Source organism: Megalobrama amblycephala, linkage group LG19, assembly GCF_018812025.1.
Source record: "Megalobrama amblycephala isolate DHTTF-2021 linkage group LG19, ASM1881202v1, whole genome shotgun sequence".
Classification (NCBI taxonomy): domain Eukaryota; kingdom Metazoa; phylum Chordata; class Actinopteri; order Cypriniformes; family Xenocyprididae; genus Megalobrama; species Megalobrama amblycephala.
The window spans coordinates 28,070,630-28,096,866 of record NC_063062.1 but is presented as its reverse complement, the minus strand read 5'-3'; the positions used below and the strand labels follow the sequence as shown (position 1 = coordinate 28,096,866).

The following is a 26,237-nucleotide window of genomic DNA, read 5'->3' as shown; positions in this document are numbered from 1 at the left end:
ACCTACCCATCACAGAAATGTGCAACACACTAGATTTAAAAAAGAACAAGAAAGAAAAAAAAAGACTTGTTTTAGCTGATTTATAAGTATTAATTAAACTAATATAATATAATATAAACTAATGACGACAAGTAAAATGTCCTCAGTTGTCATATTTCACTATATATGTGAGGACATTTGGCCCTCACAAGTATAGCTAAAACTACACACACACATGTTTTCATATTGAACATTCCATAGAAATAATGATTTTTATACTGTGCAAGCTGTATATTCTAGCCCCTAACCCTAAACATACCCTTAAACCTAAGCATCACAGAAAACATTCTGCATTTTTAACATTTTCAAAAAACATAATTTTGTATGATTTATAAGCTGTTTTCCTCATGGGGACTAAAAAATGTCCTCACAAGGTCAAACATTTCTGGTATTACTATTTTTACAATGTAGGGTTTGCTTGGACCACTCTCTCTCTCTCTCTCTCTCTCTCTCTCTCACACACACACACACACACACACACACACACACACACACACACACACACACACACACACACACACACTCTTTCTCTCTCTCTCATACTGTATGTAGCATTGGAAAGTTTTATTAATTATAGTCCATATATTACTTAATGTCCTAAATGGTCTTCTCATACTTCTCATCAAAATCAAATATGCTTTGATATGTGTGTTTGCTAACTTGTGGATGTCTATGATTATAGTGCCACTTAGAGGTCAAAAGCAGCAAATGCATGTTGCCTCAGAAATGGTGGTAACAATAGTGACATCAAAAAAATATATATATATCCTTCAGGATGAATAACAATGTACGTTCATTTGGACACTTCTTGTAAATGATCAGATTCCAAAAGATTCACTGATTCAAGAAGGTGGCATTCCAGGTCTTTTTTTTTTTTTTTAACTAGTTGGCTCTTGAGTTACAGTAGATATAGAATAAATCTATCTGTTCAAATTTGAGGTTGTCACCCAAATGTGATTGTACATTCATTAAAATAATAATACAAAAAATAATATAAGTTACAAGTATTTTGTAGCTTTTTTCAAATTTCAAACTGGTGTAACAGGATTGATTGGTGATGTCAATGAACCATTTGAAGTGATGTGAATGATTAATTGTCTGGATGTGAAAGAAAGGTTGGGAAAAAAGTTACTATTTTTTTGCTAAATGGTCCATTTGATTTTTTATATCCTATTTTAAGTTGTTAGTCTCTTAATTGTCAACTTGGTAGCTTCACCAGCACTGTTACAGTGAATGCATTATTTTATTGCACTGAATTGCATTTAGTAAGCAGTAAGCTATATTAAAGCTTCAGCCAGACTCTCCATAGTCTAAACTCACAAACTACAAAAGATCCACAATACAAAGCAATTTTATCCTTCCTGCACTCCTAAAGCTTGGGTCTAAAGTCTAATGCCAGGAGAGGGGTTGGTTAGCAACACGTCTTAAGTCTTTCACCATGAAGTGACAATAGAAGCACTGGGGGAAGTGAGCATGGTGTGGGTTTTCATGTCAACCAAAAGACAGAACTGAAGAGCAGGGAAGGGGGCCACAGTGGTCCTTAATATATGCAGCACTATTGTGTGGAGTCAATGCAGCATGCTAAAATGGGGCAAGTGAGGGAGAAAAACAGTAGAGAGGAGAAAGAAGACAAGGAGGAAAGCACATGCAATGAGGATATGAAGATATGTGTCTCATGGACATCAATCTTTACAAGTTTGCAGGCATGTTTCTGTCTCTTTCTTAACTTAGGAGCACCTCCAGAAATATTCGCAAAAAACAAGAGTCTTAAAACTTGTTATTCAGCTTCTGTTATTCATAAGACTGCACACAATGTGGTGAGGAGACAAATTGCTGACAGACTGTCTGTAAAAACCACAACATGTGCACAAGACATTTCTGATTGCTGATTGGAGTTTGAATCTTTCAAATGGTAAAATGCACAAAAATACAAGCTGAAAAAGCCAGATTGAGACCACAAAAGGAAAGAAGCCAGCAGAGGTAAGAAAAAAAATATATCTGTGTGTTTATACCTCTTTTGTGTTTACATATAATAGCGCATTGGTATGTGCACTCTGTTTAAAAAATATAAAAATTAAATTCATGGTTGCATTATGACAAAAAATTAAATTAACAATTTAATCAGCAATTGAAAACAAAGAGCAGGTGGATGAAGCCACACCCCAACCCAGTCATTTAATTGTATGGTTTTATAGTGAATGTTCTGCATGTTATTAATACTGTAGTTGGAACTGAAAGTGAAAAAAAAAAAAAAAAAAAAAAAAAAAAAAATATATATATATATATATATATATATATATATATATATATATGAACAAATATTTGGTCTCAATATATAACTCATTAATCTTGAACATAACCTGCCGTTTAGATCCTTAACAGTAAAATGAACTGAATTTGAAAAATTAATAAGGTAGTATTGTTAATATTATTTTGCCACCTTGGAATTATAAGGTATCTGCATTCTGAGCAGTTTTGAGATATTTAGCTTCAAAGTTTTTGCATTCCATAATCCTTTCTGGATAGGCTATTTTTGTTTTCTAAAAAAAAAAAAAAAAAAAAAAAAAAGTCCCAAAATGTACACAACTTTAAAAAATCACATAATGTAAATATGTTATCACAGAATAAGAATATTTCAATAACTCAATTTTGACAAAAATTTCAGTTAGAACCTTATAATTCCAAGGTGATGATTTAAATAGGTCAAAATATATGTTTGTGTAAAATTATGTTTGCAGCTATGGACAGCCAACAGAGTGGTGTTTGTATGGTAAAACAGCTCACCACATCCTGTAGATATCAACACCTTGTTTGAGCCTTATGGTAAGCACCGTCTCTTCATCCTTTGCAGGTGTGATGCATCTTTCTATAACAGTTCAAGAGTTTTGACCAGTGTGGAATGATGTGTGAAGGGATGGACTCCTCTGCTTTGATCCACCAGTGTGCCCTGGTCCTGTTCATCTATACGCCAATATGTCAAGCCTTTCTGCCCAACTTCTGGTCACGCATACTTACGTTGTCCTGGGATTCATACACACACCAGTACATGACAGAGCAAGCTATACTCAACATCACAATGGAAACTCTGAGCAGAATGGTGGAACATCAGCATGATTTAAATAATGAGGAGCTGGTAGGTTTCATGCTGTTGAACTTTTCCAGTTGTATTACTGTTGAATGCAATTGATTCTGGTAATATTTTGAAGACTGTTTGTGCATGTGTGACTAAAGTACTAACCAGTGGCGATTCTATTGCCATTGTGTTTGAGTATATAGTCTCACTGATCTATTTGTTCCAGTATACTGGGCTTGGTCGGGGGTTTTGGCATGCTGTGGGTGAGGTAGCAAGCGCTAACGCTGCCATGGACTTCCTGAGTGCCACGCGGTCTGATCCAGTGTACCACTTTGACTCTGAAAGTGTGGAAGGAGCCACACAGATGCTGCGAGAGTTCTGGAGCCAGACGGTACTGCTGACCCAGTTTAAAGAGTACCAGGGGGCTAGACGTAGTCTGGGCCAGCTTTTCCACTCATTACAGGTTGGCTAACATGTAGTATACTATTTTTGATAAAGGTGAAGTGTGTACTTATTGCACCACTAGTGTCTCCAGTCAGAATTGTAAAAATAATGACTATATTCAGAGAGGTTTCTAGGATAGTTCCACCCAAAATTATGCTATTTGTGGAGCCATTGTTGTCTCAGGAGTTTTATTTTAGCTTTGCCAAAGATTCAGAAAAGTCTTCACACCTTTTAGGAAAAAAACATAAATGGTTTACTAATAGTTACATATTTTGCATGGATAGCAGAAAGTATTTGAACATAAGTTGTGTTGGAACTATACCATTACGGGCAGTGCTCCAAGATAACTGCACTTCAGGTGACCCATGTTTAAGTCTTGGCTTATGGCCCAGTACCCTCTCCTATCACTTCCTGTCTCTGTGTCAACTGTCCTATCTTAATAAAGACCAAAAAGTTACAAATGGGGCATGAGACTTTTGTAACATTGTTGCTTTATTGTAGCCTAATTAACATTATAATTAGAATATTGTTACAAAATAGGTTAAGCAAACTGTGTTTGTATATTTGTGTGCAGGACTTCTACAGTCACAGTAACTGGGTGGAGATGGGTCAGCAAGCTTTGTATCTCCACCTTCTGCACCCAGAAGAGCCGTCAGTTCCTGTAGCTTCAGGTGAGTCCTTTGTAAAGTGTTTCTGTCACATTTGCAGGTAGCAGTCACAAAAACGATTCAAATAACATGCTTTATTAAACAACCAAAAGACTCAGGAGATCACAGGAACACACAGGATAACCACAAACCAAACAATACTCTAACGAGAACTGGCAGAGAACAGAACCAAGGGTATAAATACACAGGAAGTAACAATATCTCAACACGGGTGGCGATAATCAGTAACACTAAGGGAACAAACTGGCACACACAAGAAACTATGTCAACCTACAACAACAGGGAACACAGGCAAATACGGACAAGGAAAACAGAACCAAAACACAATGTAACTAAATAGACACAGAAATCATAGAAATAATCCTGACACTTTCACAGTAAGTCATTAAACCCTCACTGTTCATGTAAATAAATAAATCTCTATTGATTGTTTTCAGCGGACACCCCTACCTGTGCAGCATGCTACAGATTTAGCTGTTACAACAATCTGCTGGAGAAAATGATTCGTCAGACAGAACCGTTACTGACTACAGGCTATTTCAGCACTTACCCTGTCAAACCACCAGGTAGAGGCATCATCATGTAACTTGAGTGACTAAAATTTGTCCTTGTAACATTTCTCCTTAAAATCAATATAACAAAGGAAAGTAATTATATTTTGGCTAAAGAAAATGAAGCCTATTTTGCCTATTATGAAGCCTATTATGAAGCCTTTATAATGAGAATTTGCATTGTGACATTATTTTCATGACAGTTATTTACATTTCCCTTTCAAAACCTTATTACTGTAATGTTACTTTTGAGATTTTATTTACTTTTTTATTATTATTTGAAATGCCAATCATCCTTAATGAGAATTAAATACAATTACTGGAATAAATAAATATTCAAAATTTGAGGCATTACAAAAACTGCAACACCAAGATACAAAAATACTTAAAGGGTTAGTTCACCCAAAAATTAAAATAATGTCATTTATTACTCACCCTCATGCCGTTCCACACCCGTAAGACCTTCGTTCATCTTCGGAACACAAATTAAGATATTTTTGGCGAAATCCGATGACTCCATGAGGCCTGCATAGCTAGCAATGATATTTCCTCTCTCAAGATCCATTAATGTACTAAAAACATATTTAAATCAGTTCATGTGAGTACAGTGGTTCAATATTAATATTATAAAGCAACAAGAATATTTTTGGTGCGCCAAAAAACAAAATAATGACTTATATAGTGATGGCCAATTTTAAAGGTGCCCAAGAATGCTTTTTCACAAGATGTAATATAAGTCTACGGTGTCTCCTGAATGTGTCTGTGAAGTTTCAGCTCAAAATACCCCATAGATTTTTTTAAATTAATTTTTTTAACTGCCTATTTTGGGGCATCATTAACAATGCACTGAATTACACTCGGCGCTGCCCCCTTAAATCGCGTGCTCCCTGCCACATGAGCTGTCGACTATATTACAGAGCATTTACAAAGTTCACACAGCTAATATAACCCTCAAAATGGATCTTTACAAGATGTTCGTCATGCACGCTGTATGCATGCTTCGAATAATGTGAGTAAAGTATTTATTTGGATGTTAAAGTTTTATTCTGAGTGAATTTGAGGCTGTCCTCCGTGGCTAACGGCTAATGCTACACTGTTGGAGAGATTTATAAAGAATGAAGTTGTGTTTATGCATTATACAGACTGCAAGTGTTTAAAAAATGAAAATAGCGACGGCTCTTGTCTCCGTGAATACAGTAAGAAACGATGGTAACTTTAACCACATTTAACAGTACATTAGCAACATGCTAACGAAACATTTAGAAAGACAATTTACAAATATCAGTAAAAATATCATGCTATCATGGATTATGTCAGTTATTATTGCTCCATCTGCCATTTTTCGCTGTTGTTCTTGCTTGCTTACCTAATCTGATGATTCGGCTGTGTGCAGCTCCAGACGTTAACTGGCTGCCCTTGTGTAATCCCTTTCATAATGTTGGGAACATGGGCTGGCATTATGCAAATATTGGGGCGTACACCCCGACTGTTACGTAACAGTCGGTGTTATGTTGAGATTCGCCTGTGCTTCGGAGGTCGTTTAAACAAATGAGATTTATATAAGAAGGAGGAAACAATGGGGTTTGAGACTCACTGTATGTCTTTTCCATGTACTCAACTCAATTTTAGAGGTAAATTCAATTTTTGAATCTAGGGCACCTTCAAAACACTGCTTTATGAAGCTTTGGAGCGTTATTAATCAGCATGACGAATCAAGATTCGGATCGCGTGTCAACCACCAAACTGCTGAAATCACGTGACTTTGGCCCTCCAAACTGCTGATTCAACATGCTGATTCATAACACTTCGAAGCTTCATCATCACTAAATAAGTTGTTATTTTGTTTTTTTTGGAGCACCAAAAATATTCTCATCACTTTATGATATTAATATTGAACCACTGTACTCACATGAACTGATTTAAATATGTTTTTAGTACATTAATGGATCTTGAGAGAGGAAATGTCATTGCTGGCTGCGCAGGTCTCACTGAGCCATCGGATTTAAACAAAAATATCTTAATTTGCATTCTGAAACTTAACGAAGGTCTACGAAGGTTTTATGGGTGTGGAACGGCATGAGAGTGAGTAATAAATGAAATTATTTTCATTTTTGGGTGAACTAACCCTTTAAATTCAATGTAAGTATTTAAGTAATTATTGTTAATTTGGGGGTGGTGCTTAAGGGTCATTAAAATAATCTCCCAACACAAAATCCTAAAAAAAGTCTTAATTTATTTAATATAAAAATATAATTTCTTACTATTTTCCTTTGAATTTAAGGTGAAATATAACCTTTACAGATTTAATCAGACTGATCCCCTTATTTGTAAGTCAGTTTCGAAGATAAATTGAGTTATGATTTATTCTGATGATTCAGTAAGTTGCTTATAAGAAAAGCAACATGCATTGTATTGCTATTTAAAGGCAAGTGCAGTCACGGTGGAATTCTGGACAGTAGTCGTCACCAGGGAGCTGAGGGAGGAATCAACAAAGACAGCACATCTCCGCTGTTCTCCCCTCATCACTTCCTCCATAAAGAAGCTGCCCATCTGGCTACCACAGCAACCCTCAGAGTGCTCCAAGACCTCCGCAAAGAGGTGGGGCCCAAAAGCTTCCTCAGGTCAGAGGTCACTTTAATTTAACTTAAACTTTACTTACAGTGATCTATGAGGCAAAAGTGGAATTTCCGTTTTACTTTAGACACCTCATGTGTGACACCTCTTTTTGATATTGAGTGCATGAGAAAAGGTTGGTTTGTCTGAGAAGTTTTACTTTCCTGTTTCCAGTCTTGTGAAACATAGTTGTCCAATGATGCAAACACACAAGTGATGTAGTCTGTGAAAACCTGTAGGCTCTTCAGTGTCCAGCAGCCCCCAGCATTGGTCTTTGTCATGGACACCACCGGCAGCATGTTTGAGGAGATCACAGCTGCACGTCGCCGAGCATTCTCCATCATACAAGCCCGTGAAAAGAGCCAACGCACTACTCTGCCTGGCACCTTCATTCTGGTGCCTTTTCATGACCCTGGTTAGTGATATCTTCTGCCTATTACAAGCGCATTACAACACTGAACAAAACCCTAATCTGATTTAGTAAACTTTGACATGAAGATGTGAAGTGACTTGAAGGCCAAGTGTGATAACCTATACTTGGAATTTGTCCTCTGCATTTAACACATCAAAGTTAGTGCACACACTGCAAACCATGAACGCACACCCCGTGTGAGCAGTGGGCAGCCATTACTGCGGTGCCCGGGAGCAATTGGTGATTAGGTGTCTTGCTCAAGTACACCTCAGTCATGGGTATTCTGTTCATTCACACCCTCTTACATTCTCCTGCCAGTGTTGAGAATCGAACCTGCAATCTTTGGATTGCAGGTCTGACACTCTAAACATTAAAGGTGCCATCGAACGTTTTTTTACAAGATGTAATATAAGTCTAAGGTGTCCCCTGAATGTGTCTGTGAAGTTTCAGCTCAAAATACCCCATAGTTTTTTTTTTTTATAATTTTTTTTAACTGCCTATTTTGGGGCATCATTAAGTATGCACCGATTAATGCTGCGGCCCCTTTAATTCCTCACTCTCCCCGCCCACGGAGCTCGCGCTTGCCTTAAACAGCATAAACAGCATAAAGTTCACACAGCTAATATAACCCTCAAAATGGATCTTTACAAAGTGTTCTCATGCAACATGTCTAATCGCGTATAGTATTTATTTGGATGTTTACATTTGATTCTGAATGATTTTGATAGTGCTCCGTGGCTAAAGCTAACATTACACACTGTTGGAGAGATTTATAAAGAATGAAGATGTGTTTATGCATTATACAGACTGTAAGTGTTTAAAAATGAAAATAGCGACGGCTCTTGTCTCCGTGAATATAGTAATAAACAATGGTAACTTTAACCACATTTAACAGTACATTAGCAACATGCTAACGAAACATTTAGAAAGACAATTTACAAATATCAGTAAAAATAACATGATATCATGTATCATGTCAATTATTATTGTTCCATCTGCTATTTTTCGTTGTTGTCCTTGCTTGCTTACCTAGTCTGATGATTGGCTTGTGTAATGTCTTGAATGGCTGGCATATGCAAATATTGGGGGCGTACATATTAATGATCCCGACTGTTACGTAACAGTCGGTGTTATGTTGAGATTCGCCTGTTCTTCGGAGGTCTTTTAAACAAATAAGATTTACATAAGAAGGAGGAAACAATGGTGTTTGAGACTCACTGTATGTCATTTCCATGTACTGAACTTTTGTTATTTAACTATGCCAAGATAAATTCAATTTTTAATTCTAGGGCACCTTTAAGCCACGACTACCCTTGTTGTCAACAATATTTTTCACTGGCATATGTAAACATTCAAAGAAAAATTTGCTGTATTTATATTAAATTCTGTGTTGAGCACACAGATGATGAAGTCTGTTATATCTCAGGTTTTGGGCCAGTGATGGAGACAGATGACCCTCATCAGTTCATGCAATACATGGACGATCTGATGGCTCTTGGAGGTGGGGATGAACCAGAGATGTGTCTTTCTGCTCTTCAGGTAACCATAACATTCAGATCTGACATTCTCTGACATTCTTAGAAAACACTGAACACAGTTAAACACAATTATATCAGACTTACTACTGATATAATTAACAGAGAAAAACACATATTTTTGGACCATTTTTTGCGGGGTTGGCAACTTTTTAATGTTCCCCTATGTCTATATCTGTTACAATCCTGGTAAATTGGAAAAATATAATGATGACTTAAAAGCACTAATCTTTTCAAATTAAATAATTGTATGTATACCCAAAAATTCTTCATACATTGGACTACCAGTAAAATTGATCAAAAATTTGGAACCAAAAATTATTCAGACACTTTGACCTGATCATGTTTTGCTTAAGTGTTATCTGACATAATTAAGATTATTTTTTTTCTGACACAGTTTAACTATGAGATCTTGTCATATTTTATTACCATTTTTTTAACTATAGTGAATAAACTGTATTAATGAATGAAATGTTCAAAGTGTCTGAATAAATTTTGGTTTGACTGTATATAACTTGAATGCAATTTAAAAAAAAAAGCTGCCTTATGAGTGTAAATTTTTATGTATTGTTATAATGCCAAGGTTGAGACAAATAAAATCGAGTACTAATAAAAAATGAGTACTAATTACAATAATGTACATTCTAAGTGTGTCTCTATCTGTGTGTCTTATGTGTGTGAATGTGTCTGTGGATCAGTTGGCTCTTACCCATAGCCCTCCGCTGTCAGAGATATTTGTATTCACAGACGCCTCTCCTAAAGACCATCATCTGCAGAGAGTGGTCCAGGCTCTCATACTGGAGAAGCAAACAAAGGTAACTCACAAACACACAGGCTACATTGAAAGCAATATATGCTATTATTCATTCAGGAATTAAATTTATTAAGAGAAATAGTTCAGTCTAATTAAAACACAACTATTTATTCCATCTTTGCGAATGCGTTGTATTTATTAGAGTGTTTTGTTGTTTTCTTAGCAGCATGCTAACGTCAAACTGTAATCAGTTTCTTTGGTGGGAAAGCTATACTTGTGATGCATATTCCAGATCAGTCACTCACGAAGTTCCATTTCAGCTGGGAAGCTACCTTAGAAAGCAGTTGTCTATGGAGGCAACTATGTTTGAGATAATGATTTCATCCATCTAATCTCAATACATGTGCTAGGTGAACTTCTTGCTCACTGAGGATCCAAACCTCAAAGGAAGAGAAAGAGGGATGAGAAAGAGAAAAAGAAGGGAAACTTTATCTCCTGATAGATTCTCTCTGTATTCCTCTATTTCATCTTTGTCTGGAGGGATGACCATCTTCACTACAAAAAAAGACATCCACAATGTGTCAGCCATCGTAGAAGACACCACTACCTCCAGCAAGGTACAGTCAACTGGAAGCACAAGAGGCTCTGTCTGCCCGTTTCAAGAATTTCATACAGTCCTGTCAGGATTCTGGATACAAGATTCTTCACAACCATATTTGTTTCTCTAAATAGGTGACTCTGCTTCACACCGAGGGTGAATCGGATTCATCAAACTCCTTCAGAGTGGACAAAGCTGTGACGAAGGTGATGCTGCACATCACTGGTCAGCTCACACATTGTGAGCTTGTCAGTCCTTCAGGTACGCTAACGCAGAGAACTACTGACCAACCAAACAGTCAACCAAGCAGACAAATGCTCACCTGAACATTACATTATCTAGGGTCATCAGTGACATGCAGAAAAGCCAGTAACTTGGAGGTGTTTAATAACCAGATTAGCTTCACATACCAAGTCGCAAAGCCCACACTGTCATGCATTCGTGTTGAACAACATCAGGAAAGTCAGGAAAGTGATTGCTGTTTATCTGAACATTATCACATGGTGACAGTTATCTTCAACTTTGGATTGCGTACATACAATAATAACAATACTGTGTAATACAGTACATACAAACACTTACACTAAAGCATAACCTTAAGAAACACTAAATATAAATATAATGAAAGGTAGAATGTTTTTAGGTTAAAGGTTCCCTAGAATCAGTTTTTACAAGATGTAATGTAAGTCTAAGGTGTCCCCTTAATGTGTCTGTGAAGTTTCAGCTCAAAATACCCTATAGATTTGTTTTAATAAATTTTTTTAACTGCCTATTTTGGGGGCATCATTAACTATGCACCGATTCAGGCTGCGGCCCCTTTAAATCGCGCGCTCCCTGCCCCCCGAACTCTCGACTATAATACAGTGCATTTACAAAGTTCACACAGCTAATATAACCCTAAAATGGATCTTTACAAGATGTCCGTCATGCATACTGCATGCATGCGTCGGATCATGTGAGTATATTTATTTGGATGTTTACATTTGATTCTGAATGAGTTTAATAGTGCTCCGTGGCTAACGGGCTAATGCTACACTGTTGGAGAGATTTATAAAGAATGAAGATGTGTTTATGCATTATACAAACTGCAAGTGTTTAAAAATGAAAATAGCGACGGCTCTCTTGTCTCCGTGAATACAGTAAGAAACGATGGTAACTTTAACCACATTTAACAGTACATTAGCAACATGCTAACGAAACATTTAGAAAGACAATTCACAAATATCACCAAAAATATCATGATATCATGGATCATGTCAGTTATTATCGCTCCATCTGCCATTTTTCGCTATTGTTCTTGCTTGCTTACCTAGTCTGATGATTCAGCTGTGCACAGATCCAGACATTAATACTGGCTGCCCTTGTGTAATGCCTCGATCATGGGCTGGCATATGCAAATATTGGGGTCATACATATTAATGATCCCGACTGTTACGTAACAGTCGGTGTTATGTTGAGATTTGTCTGTTCTTCGGAGGTCTTTTAAACAAATGAGATTTACACAAGAAGGAGGAAGCAATGGTGTTTGAGACTCACTATATGTCATTTCCATGTACTGAACTCTTGTTATTCAACTATGCCAAAATTCAATTTTTCGATTCTAGGGCACCTTTAATCTTATGATGGCATTCATCAAACAGCTGATCTTAAGAGCATAAAGTAATCTGTTCTAGGTTATTCCAAGGTAATCTCAAAAATCACAGCCAATAGTCAGTTAACTGACTAAACTAGAGTGAAGCTAGAGAAATGGAGAACTCTCACTTGCAACGTTGCATGTGTTCAATGCTCAGTCTTAAGCCTCCATGTGTAACTCATCCAGTTCTACACTGTAAAAAATTCCTGTAAATTTACATGGAAATTTAACAGTAAAATGATGTTTTCAAGCAATAACAGCAAGTTGCTGTTATTTACAGTGCATTATGGGAAGACTTGTTCACTTCGGGTTGCGTGGTCGACCAACAACAGTATATCACTGTTATTTAACAGAATTATACCATATTTTTTTCCCCCAACGTGAACAAGGCGGAATTTTTGATTACCTGCATGAGGTAAGTTTGCAACTATTTATGATTGTATTTGCCTCTCTTGAAATTACTTATTACTTTAAAATATTACATCTTAAACATCAAATGACACGTCTGTTATTTAAATCAGACGTCTCTATTATAGGTAAAGGGGTGATTGAGCGACTGAGGAATCGATTGTGAGCTCAGAGTCATCAGACACAGGTAAGAATCCCTAATTTTCATCCAAAATGGTTATTTTACTAAACGTTATCTAAGTAAAATATGAGTGTGACTCGGTGGGAGTGTACAAAATTGATTGTTTGGCAACTTTTATCGTGCGTCTGTGTAATTTTGTATCTGCTAGTGTTGTTTGCCACTAAGTTCGATTTTAACCTTCAAGTACTTCTAAAAATAATATTATAAAGATCAAGTGAAGCCTTTGTAATTTTAATTAGAAGCGGTTAGTGAACGGGTAGCCTATAGCAATCAATTTGCTTGCGAGTCGTCAGCACGTTTGCGCGCGCGCACGCGCACACACACACACACACACTCACACTCACTCTGCGTTTGTCGGCTATGCATCAATCATACAAGCGAAGTTAATGAAACAGGCGTGTGATAATCTTTTTGTCTGTTAATGGTAAGTAAGGTACGAAATTTACAATTCTTGTTGTAGTACAATTACTGTATGTGCTTTTGCAAACCGCTTCTGGCTTGATCACAGAACTATTCGCGGCATGCCAATCTTGCACCGCATCTGCAACAGCCATTTTATGAAGACGTATTTAACGAGAATTGATGGGATCGGTAGTTAGTTAAGCTATCTGTTCTTTACAACATGTTTCCTTGTCAGAATTGCGGGGAAACATGTGATACCCCTGTGACCTATGTGAAACATATGCGACTGCACAGCAATGTCTCAAATATTGTATTTCGTTGCTGCATATGTAACTGTAATAGGAAGTTTAAAAAACATGCAGCTTTGAAATCTCACGTGTACAGACACCATAAAGGATATAAGGCAGAAACCACAACGTGCACTACACTTTCATTGGAATGCCATGTCGATTTTTGTAGGGCCAAAAGTTCTTCTTTACCTGAGTTTATTTCTCATGTCAAAATGCACATTAAAGAGGGACGAAAAGTCACATGCCCTTTCAAGCAATGTGGGAAAACATTTACTGTTAAGTCAACATTTACCTCTCATTTGACCAGAAAACATAAAGAAAACATAGGCTGCTTAATTGACTCTGTTACAGCAACTCCTGAAGCCAACTGCTCTCAGATTCAGGACATTGATGTTCAGTCTGATTCACAGACTGATACTGGTGAAAACTATGAGGAACCAGATGTAAGTCCTGAAAATGTTGACGAGACTTTGTTTTTAAGGAATCTTGCTCTGTTATATTTGAAATTGCAAGCCAAACTATTGCTTCCGGCCTCAGTCATTCAGACAGTCATTGAAGACATGCAGTCAGTACATGAAATCAATCAGTCCCATTTGCTTTTCAGACTTCAAGAAAAGTTAATCTCACTTGATGTTCCAGAGGCAATGATAAGAATGGTACTTGACGATCTTAAAGCTGAAGATCTTTTTACATCATGTAATAATCATACATTAAGATCAGATCAGCGAAGAAAAACATTTTTCAAGAAAAGTTTTCATTATGTCGAGCCTGTGCCCATTCTTCTAGGACAAAATGAAGCAGGAAAAGAGTGTTTTGTGCAGTATGTACCTGTAAAACAAACAATTAAGTCTCTTCTTCACTGCAAGTCTGTCAGGGAACAGTACAGTGATGTGCACAGTCGTGTCCAATTGAAGGACATTTTAAAGGATGTGTGGGATGGTGAAAACATAACTGCAAACTTGCATCACACAGATGAATCTGCATTAGGCTTGGTCCTGTATCAAGATGCTTTTGAGGTTGTGAACCCTCTTGGGTCTGGGAAGAAAAAACATAAAATTCTAGCTATGTACCTCACATTAGCAGATATATCTCCTCATAATAGATCAAGTACTGACCAAATGCAATTGGTGTTTCTCTGCAGGGAACAAGACTTTAAGTACTTTGGTCAAGAATTGGTCATGAGGTGCTTAGTCAATGACCTTAAAGACCTTGAAACTACAGGCATACATTTTCCAGACGGACTGAACGTTAAAGGAATCTTGCGGGCAATAGCTGGTGACAATTTAGGCTCACATAGCATTGGTGGGTTTCTGGAGAATTTCAGCGGTAGCAGATTCTTTTGTAGATATTGTGAAATGGACAAATATATTTTTCAGGAAAATCCACTTTCCAAAGCCGCATTTCGTACAGTGGAGTCTTACAAAGATCATGTTAAGAACCTTGATGAGGGTTTGGTGCATAGTGGAGGCATCAAGTTTGACTCTTTGTTCAATGAGCTCTCCTCCTATCATGTCTGTCAGCCAGGGTTGCCCCCGTGCCTTGGACATGATTTGTTTGAAGGAGTCGTGTCGTATGACCTTGCTTTATGTATACAACATCTTGTAAAGGTTGACAGAAAATTTACTTACCTGGAATTGAATCGAAGGATCAGTCAGTTCAAGTTTCTAGGGAATGACAACAGTGACAGACCGTGTGGGATTAACCCAGGAAGTGAGAAGCTAGGTGGGCATGCTGTACAAAACTGGTGCTTTTTGAGGATGCTACCAATGTTAATTGGTGACAAAATCAAATCACCTGGTGAGAATGAAGTTTGGCAACTAATTTTACTGTTAAGGGAAATTGTTGCACTTGTTTGTGCTCCAGCCATATCCAGTGGTCAGATAGGGTATTTGAGAGTCTTGATTGATGAGTACCTATATTTTAGGAAACACATTTTTCCTACTTACTCTCTCAGACCCAAACATCATTACCTTAGCCACTACCCTGAACTCATTATTCATTTTGGACCACTCATCCGTTTGTGGACATTACGATTTGAAAGTAAGCACGTGTATTTCAAACAGTGTGTAAGAAAATTACATAACTTTAAAAATCTGTGCTTTACTCTCACAGAAAGACATCAGCTACTGCAGGCATTTCTTTGTGCTGGTGAGCTCTTCCCTCCTGCTATTGTAGCAGAAAAGTCAACAGAGTTTGTGGTGAGTGACTACAATGATGTCATAAGAGAATCTGTATCTAGATATGATTTTCAGCCTGAAAATACTTTGGTTTCACAGGAGGCAACTGTGAAAGGCACAACATACAAAAAAAACATGTTTGTTGTCATTCATGAAACTGATGAGGGGTTTATTGTAGGGAGGATTGTGATGACAGTCATACACAATACTTCAGTGTATTTCATCACAGAACTTTTCCAAACTTGCAGTATCCCTGATATGGGTGTTCACTGCTTGACACCAATGAATGGATCATACACTTGTGTTAATCAGAATGACCTTCTGGATTATTATCCCTTGTCAAAGTACACAGTGTTTGATATGTCTGTAATAGTTCTTCATCATTCTTTTGTCTCCATTTAGAGCAATGGCCTCCTTGGTGGGAGAACTGAGGGAAATCATCCTCAAGGCTTTGCCGTCAAATAATGAGGACACCACACAGCTTTTGATTGACAGACTTGTAGACTCTGGATTGGAATCCAAAGATGATCTTCAGTTCGTTCAACAAGAAGACATCAGTGACATACTACCAACTATAAAACTCAGAAAACTTCTCAATGCTTTTAAAATGGGTAATTATAATCTCTCATTAATCTCATTAAAATGTATTCTAAAAAGCAAGATGATACATTAGTATATATATATATATATATATATATATATATATATATATATATATATATATATATATATATATATATATATATATATATATATATATACAGTACAGTCCAAAAGTTTGGAACCACTAAGATTTTTAATGTTTTTAAAAGAAGTTTCGTCTGCTCACCAAGACTACATTTATTTAATTAAAAATACAGTAAAAACAGTAATATTGTGAAATATTATTACAATTTAAAATAACTGTTTTCTATTTGAATATATTTCACAAAGTAATTTATTCCTGTGATCAAAGCTGAATTTTCAGCATCATTACTCCAGTCTTCAGTGTCACATGATCCTTCAGAAATCATTCTAATATGCTGATCTGCTGCTCAAGAAACATTTAATGTGTACAATTGTACAAAATATTTGTGTACAATATTTTTTTTCAGGATTATTTGATGAATAGAAAGTTCAAAAGAACAGTGTTTATCTGAAATCTAATCTTTTGTAACATTATAAATGTCTTTACTGCCACTTTTGATTGATTTAATGCATCCTTGCTGAATAAAAGTATTCATTTCTTTAATTTCTTTTCAAAAAAATAAAAATAAAAATTCTTACTGACCCCAAACTTTTGAACGGTAGTGTATAATGCTACAGAAGCTTTGTATTTCAGATAAATGCTGTTCTTTTGAACTTTCTATTCATCAAGGAATCCTGAAAAAAAAAGTACACAACTGTTTTCAACATTGAAAATAATCATAAATGTTTATTGAGCAGCAAATCAGTATATTAGAATGATTTCTGAAGGATCATGTGACACTGAAGACTGGAGTAACGATGCTGAAAATTCAGCTTTGCATCACAGGAATAAATTACTTTGTCAAATATATTCAAATAGAATACAGTTATTTTAAATTGTAATAATATTTCACAATATTACTGTTTTTTTACTGTATTTTTAATTAAATAAATGTAGCCTTGGTGAGCAGACGAAACTTCTTTTCCAAACTTTTGGACTGTACTGTATATAATGTATTATATTGTTTAGAATAGCTGAAAAGTTGTTAATATGGGGTGATCATTTCCAATTTATCAGGTATGAGTGTTTTTCACTGTTACACTTTCTACAATTTGTTTACTTGCCTGCTCACTCACCCCAGTAGTAACAGGAATAATGTGAATAGTTTTAAACGTAAACAGTGCCTACATTTGTAGAAAACCGGCCATTGTAACAGTGTGCAAATGTATCCATTTTATATCAAGTTGTGTGTACAGATCAAGTGGGTTTAACTACCTGTTCAATATTTGTTATTACTCATAGAGTCAGAAACTGTCACTTTGGATCTCACCATCATGCAGGCCACTCCTTCCTTATCATCTGGGAGCTCCTCACCACAGCCATGCTCTTCTAATATGTCGGTCTCTACTGATAGAGAATCAAGCAGTCTTGAAGACAATCAGCCATCTACATCCCATATTAGGAAATCCTGGTCAGATACCTTCCAGGTCCCATGGCAGCTCATGCCTTCAGAAATTCAGTCTGCTATCTCATCTGGGAAGAGACCTTCACCACCAGCAAGAAGACAGATGGTCAGGGTTCTTGCAGATGCGATGAGAAAATGTGTGCCAACCCCAACACGTGCAGAGTGTGTTACCATTTGCAAAGCTATTGTACATCAATATCCCCAGAGCTTTGCAGATCAGCTTCATGATGGCCGAATTGTTGGGGAAGGTTACAGCTCCCTCGTGGCACAGATCAAGACAAGGATCGAAAACCTCAGTCGGACCACCAGCTTCAGAGAGCACCGGTCATGTGTCAGTGGTGTTAAAAGAGGACCCACTGACACATATGGTTGCACACGGTTCCAGCCTGATCTTCCTTTAGAGGAAACTGATAACTCCATTGAGAGTAAACGTCAGAAGCTGCAGGATCTCTACCGTCGTGAAGGAGCAAAGGGAGGTGAAAAGGCGGAAGTAGAACAACTGATGGCGACAACTTTCTGTCTGCAACGAAGCCAAATAAATAGTGTGCCAGCACCTTCTGTTACCGAATTAATGGAAAAGTGGCCATACCTGTTTTTTCAGAAAGGCCTTTTTGCACATTTTGAGCTTCTTACCGACATCAACGTGCTGCGGGCACTCGAGCTTTCTTTGGAGGAGTGTGGAAGGATCATTGTAGAATTTTTTAAAAGAAAGCCTACCAACTCCGAAGTAAAATCAATCATTTCCAAAGATGAGGCCAGTGATTCTTCTTACCTAGTGGTTCAACTCCTAATGGCTCACTTCGCAGAAAATCAGGAAGGACTCATTCTACAAGAAAATGTAAGTTTGTCTTTGTGTTTGTCTTTCATTGTGGTTGTTAGTTCTTAAAATGAACACCTGTATAGGAATGGTTCAACCAAAAATGAAATTCACTCAAATTTACTCACCTTTATGCTTTCTTAAATTCATAAGAATTTAAGGGGCACAGATGAAGATATTTTAATGAAGAAATTATGTCTGTTTCCCTATAAAATGCAAGCGAACTTCAGACTCCAAAAATGTCATAAATTGTTCTCTTTGACAATAGATGTCTGCCACTCCTGCTGACCTCGAGAAGACGGGTAACCTGCCTGTGACTCCTCGTTTGATCCTGCTTGGTAAGTATATCATATTAGACAGGTCTGCAATTTGTTTTACTAAAACAAGGCTCACACAAGTTTTACTATTAGTAGTTCCACATTTATGTGCCTTACATTTATGCATTTGGCAGAAGCTTTTATCTTACATTGCATTCAAGGTACACATTTTACATTTTGTAAGTTCTTGCTTTCACCTGGGAATCGAACCCATGACCTTGGCATTGCTAGCACCACACTCTACTGTTTGAGCAACAGGAGCTACAGGAAAGCCTTATTCTATCCTTATTCTAGAATCCACTGTCTTTGAATCATGTTTTATTGCACTGTGCTGGGCTGCGTTTTTCAAAAGCATCATAAGCCTAGATTTATCTTACCTAGATAATCATTGCCAACAATGGTCTCTACGATCAACTTAGGTGTATGATGCTTTTGAGAAACGCAGCCCAGGTTTGAATTTAAAATATTTATTCAACTAAGCCAAGTCTTATGCTTAGTTTGAGAATTTAGTTCACCTATAGAAACCTCATAGTTTTTTTTATCACTGTACAATCAGTATACAATTTATTGTGTTTAACCTTTTTTCCCCATCTTGAAAGATGGCTTGCCATTAAAGGGATAGTTCACCCAAAAATTTGAATTCTGTCATTAATTCCTCACCCTCATGTTGTTCCAAACCCGTAAGACCTTTGTTCATCTTCAGAACACAAATTAAGATACTTTTGACTGAGAGCTCTCAGATTTCATAAAAAATATCTTAATTTGTGTTCTGAAGATGAACAAAGGTCTTACGGGTTTGGAACAACATGAGGGTGAGGAATTAATGACAGAATTTGTCTATGGGTCAGCAATGTCACTTAACATTCAAAGACATTGTTAGGTTATGAAAGAATTTTCTCACTGGCTTTTCTACACTTTCTAGAGATCATAGAATAAACATTGTTCTATCCATTCCTTTATGGTGTAGGTGAAAATCCGGGGCAATGGATGAAACGGTGGATGATCAGCCTGGAAGGGCGCATAATCTGCGAGGGTGTGCAGCCAACTTTTCTCACTGGACTTGCTGCATTGTTCTCTCTGTATTATATCTTTAATTTGCAGTACCAGGAGGAAGCAGCATCCACACTGGAATTCCTTCAAAGGTAAATTTGCACTCATATTATTTATTATTAATTAATATGTTAGTATTAGTTTGGTGACTTAAAGGAATAGTTCACCCAACAATGAAATTTATCATCTCATGATTTACTCGCCCTCAAGCCAACCTAGGTGAATATGACATTTTTCTTTCAGCCAAACAAAATCTGAGTTATTTTAAATAAGATCCTGGCTTCTTCCAGCATTGTAATGGCATTACATTTTGTCCAAGTTTTGGAAGCCCAAAAAGTGTATTCAAATTGTAGTAAAAATTGTCAACGTTACTGCAGTAGTTCAACCTAAAATTTTATCAAGTGACAAGAACTTTTTGTGCACCAAAAAAGCAAAGCAAAAAAATAAAGACTTTATTTAACAATATGAACTGTTGTCATACCTAGTGAACTCAGTGCAGGATTCCTTGTTTACATCCGAATGCCAACACAGTATTGGCCGAAGCTGAACACATGAGCAGACATACATGCATGTGATGTTGACACAGGAAAAATATCTTTATTTGTGTTCCGAAGATGAACAAAGGTCTTACGGGTGAGTAATTAATGACAGAAATTTTATTTTTGAATGAACTAACCCTTTAAGAAATAGTTTCACCTAAAATAATTATATAATTTACTTAACTTTGTTCTCTCAAACTTGTGACTTTTTTTCTTTAAAAGGCCATAGTATCACAATACAATAATATATAATTTGGAAACATTTGTGAATGCTTTAACTAACATGAACTAACAAAGAGATATACATTTGTTACAGTATTTAATATAGTTCATTGATTATGTTAGTTCAGTGCATTAACTAATGTTAACATATACACCCTTTTGATTTTAACAACAATAATGCAAATGTTGAAAATAATTAAGATTAATACATGCTGTAGAAGTATTGTTCATTCTTAGTTCATGTTAACTAAAATTGTTAAAGGAACACATCGAGTTTTTGGGACTTTATCTTATTCACCGTATCCCCCAGGGTTAGATAAGTCCATACACCCCATTCTCATCTCCGTGCGTGCCATAACTCTGTCTGACACACCCACCGCTAGCCTAGCTTAGCACAAAGACTGGAGGTAAACGGCTCCATCTAGCCTACTGCTCAATAAGTGACAAAATAACACCAACATTTTCCTATTTACATGTTGTGATGTGTATAGTTACATTGTGTACTAAGACCAACGGGAAACGGAAAGTTGTGATTTTCTAGACCGATATGGCTAGGAACTATACTCTCATTCCTGCGTAATAATCCAGGAACAATGCGGCACAATGATATTACACAGCACCTGAAAATAGGCTAACTTCCGTCAACATAACCAATGTGACAACCTGCTTACACAGAGAGCGCTGGGGACTATTTTCAGGCGCTGTGTAATATTATTGCGCCGCTGCACTCATGGGACGGCTCAAAGTTCCTTGATCATTACACAGAAATGAGAGTATAGTTCCTAGCCATATCGGTCTAGAATATCACAACTTTTCATTTTCCGTCGGTCTTAGTACACAATGTAACTATACACATCACAACATGTAAATAGGAAAATGTTGGCATTATTTTGTCTCTTATTGAGCAGTAGGCTAGATGGAGCCGTTTACCTCCAGTCTTTGTGCTAAGCTAGGCTAGCGGTGGGTGTGTCAGACAGAGTTATTGCACGCACGGAGATGAGAATGGGGTGTATGGACTTATCTAACTCTGGGGGATACGGTGAATAAGCTAAAGTCCCAAAAACTCGATGTGTTCCTTTAACAAATTAAATTTTATTGTAAAGTGTTACCAAAATTTTGATCATACCATATAAAATCATTGTTCACTAAAAATATTTCTCTCTTATTTTAAAGACGTTTTGTTGGAATAAATCCGGAAAAGGGGACCAAGGCTGCACGGGGAAAAGTTACATCCAAAAAAACTGGGAAAACAGTGCAAAAGAAAACCATAACTGTCAACACCAAAGTGTCAAACCTCTTAAAGAGACTTATGGACTTTGAGTGGGACTTCATTTAAAAAGTGTAGTTGACACACCCCACACCCATGCAGGTTGGTTTCTGAAAAATGTGCTGGCCTGGTGAGTTATACTTTGTTTATACCAAGTTATTTAGGTATTAAAAATGCTGATGCTTTGTTAAAGCCTGTTTGAGTGTTTATTTTATTAATTTTTTTAAATAATTGGTTGGTTTCAGTGCAATTGTATTTTTGAAGTAATGTTTGGTGAAGCCTGATTCGATTTATATTTTATATACAGGTAGATTGTCTATATATTGTTTGTATGTTTGCTTTTTCATTAGCCATTTTTGTATTTTGATATGTTGATGGGTGTTTATTTTTTATATGCACTGAATATTACTTGAATACTTTTACATTTTTATCGGAATAAAAAAAAAATACTAACTTGGCTTTATTCCTTTTTGTTACCCATAGACAAATATAAAATGCTGAGTTATTATAGCATTTAAAATTTGAATGATTTGGTTGTGACTAGTATGTCATTTAACAGCTATCAATGTAAAAGAATTTCCCTGTAAATAAACAGTAATCTACTGGCAGCTGTGGTTGCCAGCATGATACTGTAAAAATACAGAGCACTACCGTTTTTGAAATTAACAGCCAAATACCGTTTTTTCAGCTACAGTAGACTGCTGTAATTTAACTGTTAAATTACAGTTATCTACTGTAGCTGAAAAAACGGTATTTGGCTGTTAATTTCAAAAACGGTAGTGCTCTGTATTTTTACAGTATCATGCTGGCAACCACAGCTGCCAGTAGATTACTGTTTTTTTACAGGGAAATTTTTTACAGTGTACTCTCACCTCTCCGAGTGGGATTCAATCGCCTCTTGAGACCGGGGAGCAAGGTTTGCTGGGTTACGGCACCAGTGCATCCCTTCCGGTTCTACTCACACTGCTCTGAGTGAGATTCAAACAGGCATCTCCAGCATGGGAGGTTTGTGTGCTAACAAGGACTCTAAAGACCACAGCCTCTACCATCAGTCACTAGTGCGCCACTTGAGTCTAGGGGAGTGTGGTTTACTCGCCTGAGACTGCCAAAGGAAGTGAACATCAGGGTCTCAGCACATACAGAGACCCCAGGATACAGTGCAAGCTGACCTCTAGGGCCTATTGCAGAATGTTAGTCTGTCTGTGTTAGTCAAAACATGCACTTCAGGAGGTAGGGGGACCTCCAAAGACGAGTTTCCAATAACCATACAAAGAGGGCCCAATCTTAATGTTCACTGTAGCTTGATGATGGAATGATTCAAACAGCTGAGTCCTTCTCTACCTTTATTAAAACACCTAAAGACAGAAGTATCCCTTGAGCATTGGACTTACAAGTGCTGATGTACTTTGTCTTTTAAAAAAACAAAAAACTATTCTCTCTCTGCTTCACTCTGTATCACCTACATTTTGGTACTATCTTGTACTATTCTAAACAATTATGGAACTTCATATTCAGCCACGTCACATGCTACAGTCTCCCCAGGGATGAATCACTTACTTTGTAGTATTCCTCATTTGTAAGTTGCTCTGGATGATCTGTCTCATCTATCTTTTGCTCTCAGGTGCTCAACAATCTCTTCCTGGTACTGATGGTCCTCTGGCGATGCTAGACTCATCTAAGGGTCTATACAGAGTAAGCCTGCTGCCTCCACTAGAGATAGGTATATGGCAGCTTTCGATCAAAGCCATTGGACCAACTACATTCAGCATCCTAGGTAAAGATGCCAGTCTTAGCTTAACAGAATTAAGTTAATAAAACTAAGTAACAAAAAAAGACACGTTTAAGCCTAAACACACATTTTTATGCTATTTTATGCTATTCTATTTGTTGGATATGACAAAATGAGTTTTTCCAAGTTGGCATTAACTGATCTCCCCTAGGTGACAGCAGCTTGGACTTCCTGTACTATTTTGCAAAAGAATCCAATGAGACACATCCAGGACTAATGAAAATTGAAGGCAGCCCTATAGCAGGTCTTTCTCATTGTTCCCTGAGTCATTTGTGTAATGTTGAATTTTGTTTACATTTTCATTGTTGTTGAGATCTATACACTTCAAGTGAGTATATGAATTCTTACCATCACATTTCTTCTTAGGAGTCCCTGTGTTTTTAGTGGTTGCAGTGACAGGCCTCTCACCCAGTGAGGAGGCCTCATTCAGTCACATGACCCTGTTGGGACCCAAAGGGGAGAGTCTGCAGAAGGTATTGCTGAACTCCTCATCTTCTCATTGGTCTGGAGATGAGTTAGTGGGCTATATGGACTCAGTTCCCAGGATGCCATTCACCATGCATCTCTCTGGAAAGGATGGAAGGGGGAACCTGCTCGAAAGAGTTTCCACTGAGATGATTCAACCGACACATGTACAGATACAGGTACTAGTGAATTTGAAAATAATGTGCTGGCAAAATGTAAAACAGCAAAATGAAAAGTGCCCCTTGTCCCCAGGTGCTCTCTGCTCCCCAACTTCTCCCAGGTCACAGCTCGACTGTGCTGTTTGAAATATTTAATCATGGTCCCAACCGTCACTTCAGTCTTTCAGCAGAAGATGACCTTGGGTATCTTTCCCACCGAGACCAACAAAGGTGAGAACGGTAGAAAGAAAGAGCCAGTTAAACGACCCTAACCCTAGCAAAAGAGATCTACCCAAAGACTGGTTGTAGTTTAATTAAAGATGAATATACTTTCATATTCCAGCCAGAGATGTAAGATATGTCCCTCACAATTATTAATTTTTTTAGGCTGTTTATCGGTGTGAGGAGCTCTGTGAAGAGGGAGGTTGAGCTAAGGACCCCTCATACTGCTCAGACAGGGAGGGCAATCACCCTTACTCTGACTGTTCAAGCAGAAGACTCACCAGACTCAAACTATGCTGTGGTACACCTGACAGTGATACCAGAGGTAAGAACCATCACAATGTTATACAAAGAAGAAGGTCCCAAGTTCAAGTCTTGGCTGAGGTGACTTGAGATGATATTTTAACATCTAATACAATGACATTCATTCATTTTTAGGTGTGACTTAAGACTCACTTTTTGGGTCTACTGTCTCATATGTGAACTAGCCCGTTATATTAAACATTGTGAATGTTTTTAAATGTGGTCTTGTGACAATTCCAGGAGCCTGACAAAACTCCTCCGGCATGTTCTTCTCTCCATGTGGAGTCCTCCTGCCCCTCTCTGTGCTCTCAGGGTAGCTGGAAAGTCTCACTGCTAGCAAAAGACAGAGGTCACTCTGGACTGGCATCCATACAGCTGGCACAAGGAGAAGGCACCCTCATTCTGTCCGAAGTGACTACAGAGATACACATCCCACAACTTCATGAAGAGACCACAGAAGGAGTCCATCTCCCTTTGCTACAGCCACAAAAGGACACCTCAGAAATCAGTGGAAATCACCATCTTGGAACAGGAGCTGAACATGTACATCAAAGGCTAGAGGGAGTCCAGTTAGTTAATGGGGATTATCCAGTAAACATCAGTGAATGGACTAAGGGGAAGCCTGTAATGATGCATTATTCCTCAGGCTGCTGTGCCCCTCAGGCAGAAATAATATTGTTGGATAGAGCGGGTAATATGAGACGCTGTCATCTCATAGCCAGTCAGCAGAGGGCTTTACGAGAAAACAACAGTGCACACAGTGTGGAATTTACTTCACTGCTAGTTCTCATGTTGTGGGGTCACTTAGCATTGAGTATTATCTATGATAATACAAGTTGAAATTTGCTTGATTTACTGTTTATTATGCAACTCTATGTGGACACAACTAGTTTTACACATATTACTAGTACTTATAATGGTTTAATACTAGTACACAAGCCACGCACGCACGCACACACACACACACAAAAGATTTGTCACTCAGGGATGGTATGTTGTTAGCTCTTCACAGGACATTTATATTATTATGTCAGAAAGACAACATTTTAGTACAAGCAAAAACTTACAAGTAGGCCTAATTTAATGATTTCAAGTTTTCACAATTTATAACATGCCAAATGGAGCTGTGTGTGCAATCCACCTTTTATTTTAGCTGCAATAAAATGTATTTGTTTTTA

General features: G+C 37.3%; 2 protein-coding genes across 4 annotated transcripts; both read left to right on the top strand.

The window, feature by feature from the left end:
- Positions 1-1,486: 1,486 nt before the first annotated feature.
- Positions 1,487-26,237, top strand: vwa7 (von Willebrand factor A domain containing 7). Its single transcript, XM_048169039.1, has 17 exons — positions 1,487-2,019; positions 2,891-3,172; positions 3,339-3,575; positions 4,131-4,227; positions 4,662-4,790; positions 7,201-7,396; positions 7,628-7,803; positions 9,227-9,339; positions 10,034-10,150; positions 10,500-10,706; positions 10,822-10,948; positions 23,744-23,896; positions 24,063-24,155; positions 24,278-24,555; positions 24,629-24,765; positions 24,922-25,081; positions 25,300-26,237. The coding sequence occupies exons 2-17, from the start codon at positions 2,939-2,941 to the stop codon at positions 25,897-25,899; spliced, it is 3,054 nt and encodes a 1,017-aa protein (XP_048024996.1). The 5' UTR covers positions 1,487-2,019; positions 2,891-2,938; the 3' UTR covers positions 25,900-26,237.
- On the top strand, positions 12,188-22,700 carry LOC125254426. Of its 3 annotated transcripts, XR_007181659.1 has the most exons (8): positions 12,188-12,915; positions 15,714-15,799; positions 16,181-16,389; positions 17,748-18,748; positions 18,996-19,065; positions 20,012-20,186; positions 20,580-20,727; positions 22,029-22,154. XR_007181659.1 is itself a non-coding variant. In XM_048169040.1 (7 exons), the coding sequence occupies exons 3-7, from the start codon at positions 16,185-16,187 to the stop codon at positions 22,189-22,191; spliced, it is 1,614 nt and encodes a 537-aa protein (XP_048024997.1). In that variant the 5' UTR covers positions 12,188-12,915; positions 15,714-15,799; positions 16,181-16,184; the 3' UTR covers positions 22,192-22,700. The 3 variants fall into 3 exon arrangements, 2 of the variants coding, with proteins under 2 accessions (XP_048024997.1, XP_048024998.1); XM_048169040.1 differs by lacking the exon at positions 20,580-20,727 and having other exon boundaries at positions 22,029-22,700; XM_048169041.1 differs by lacking the exons at positions 12,188-12,915; positions 20,580-20,727 and having other exon boundaries at positions 12,942-15,799; positions 22,029-22,700.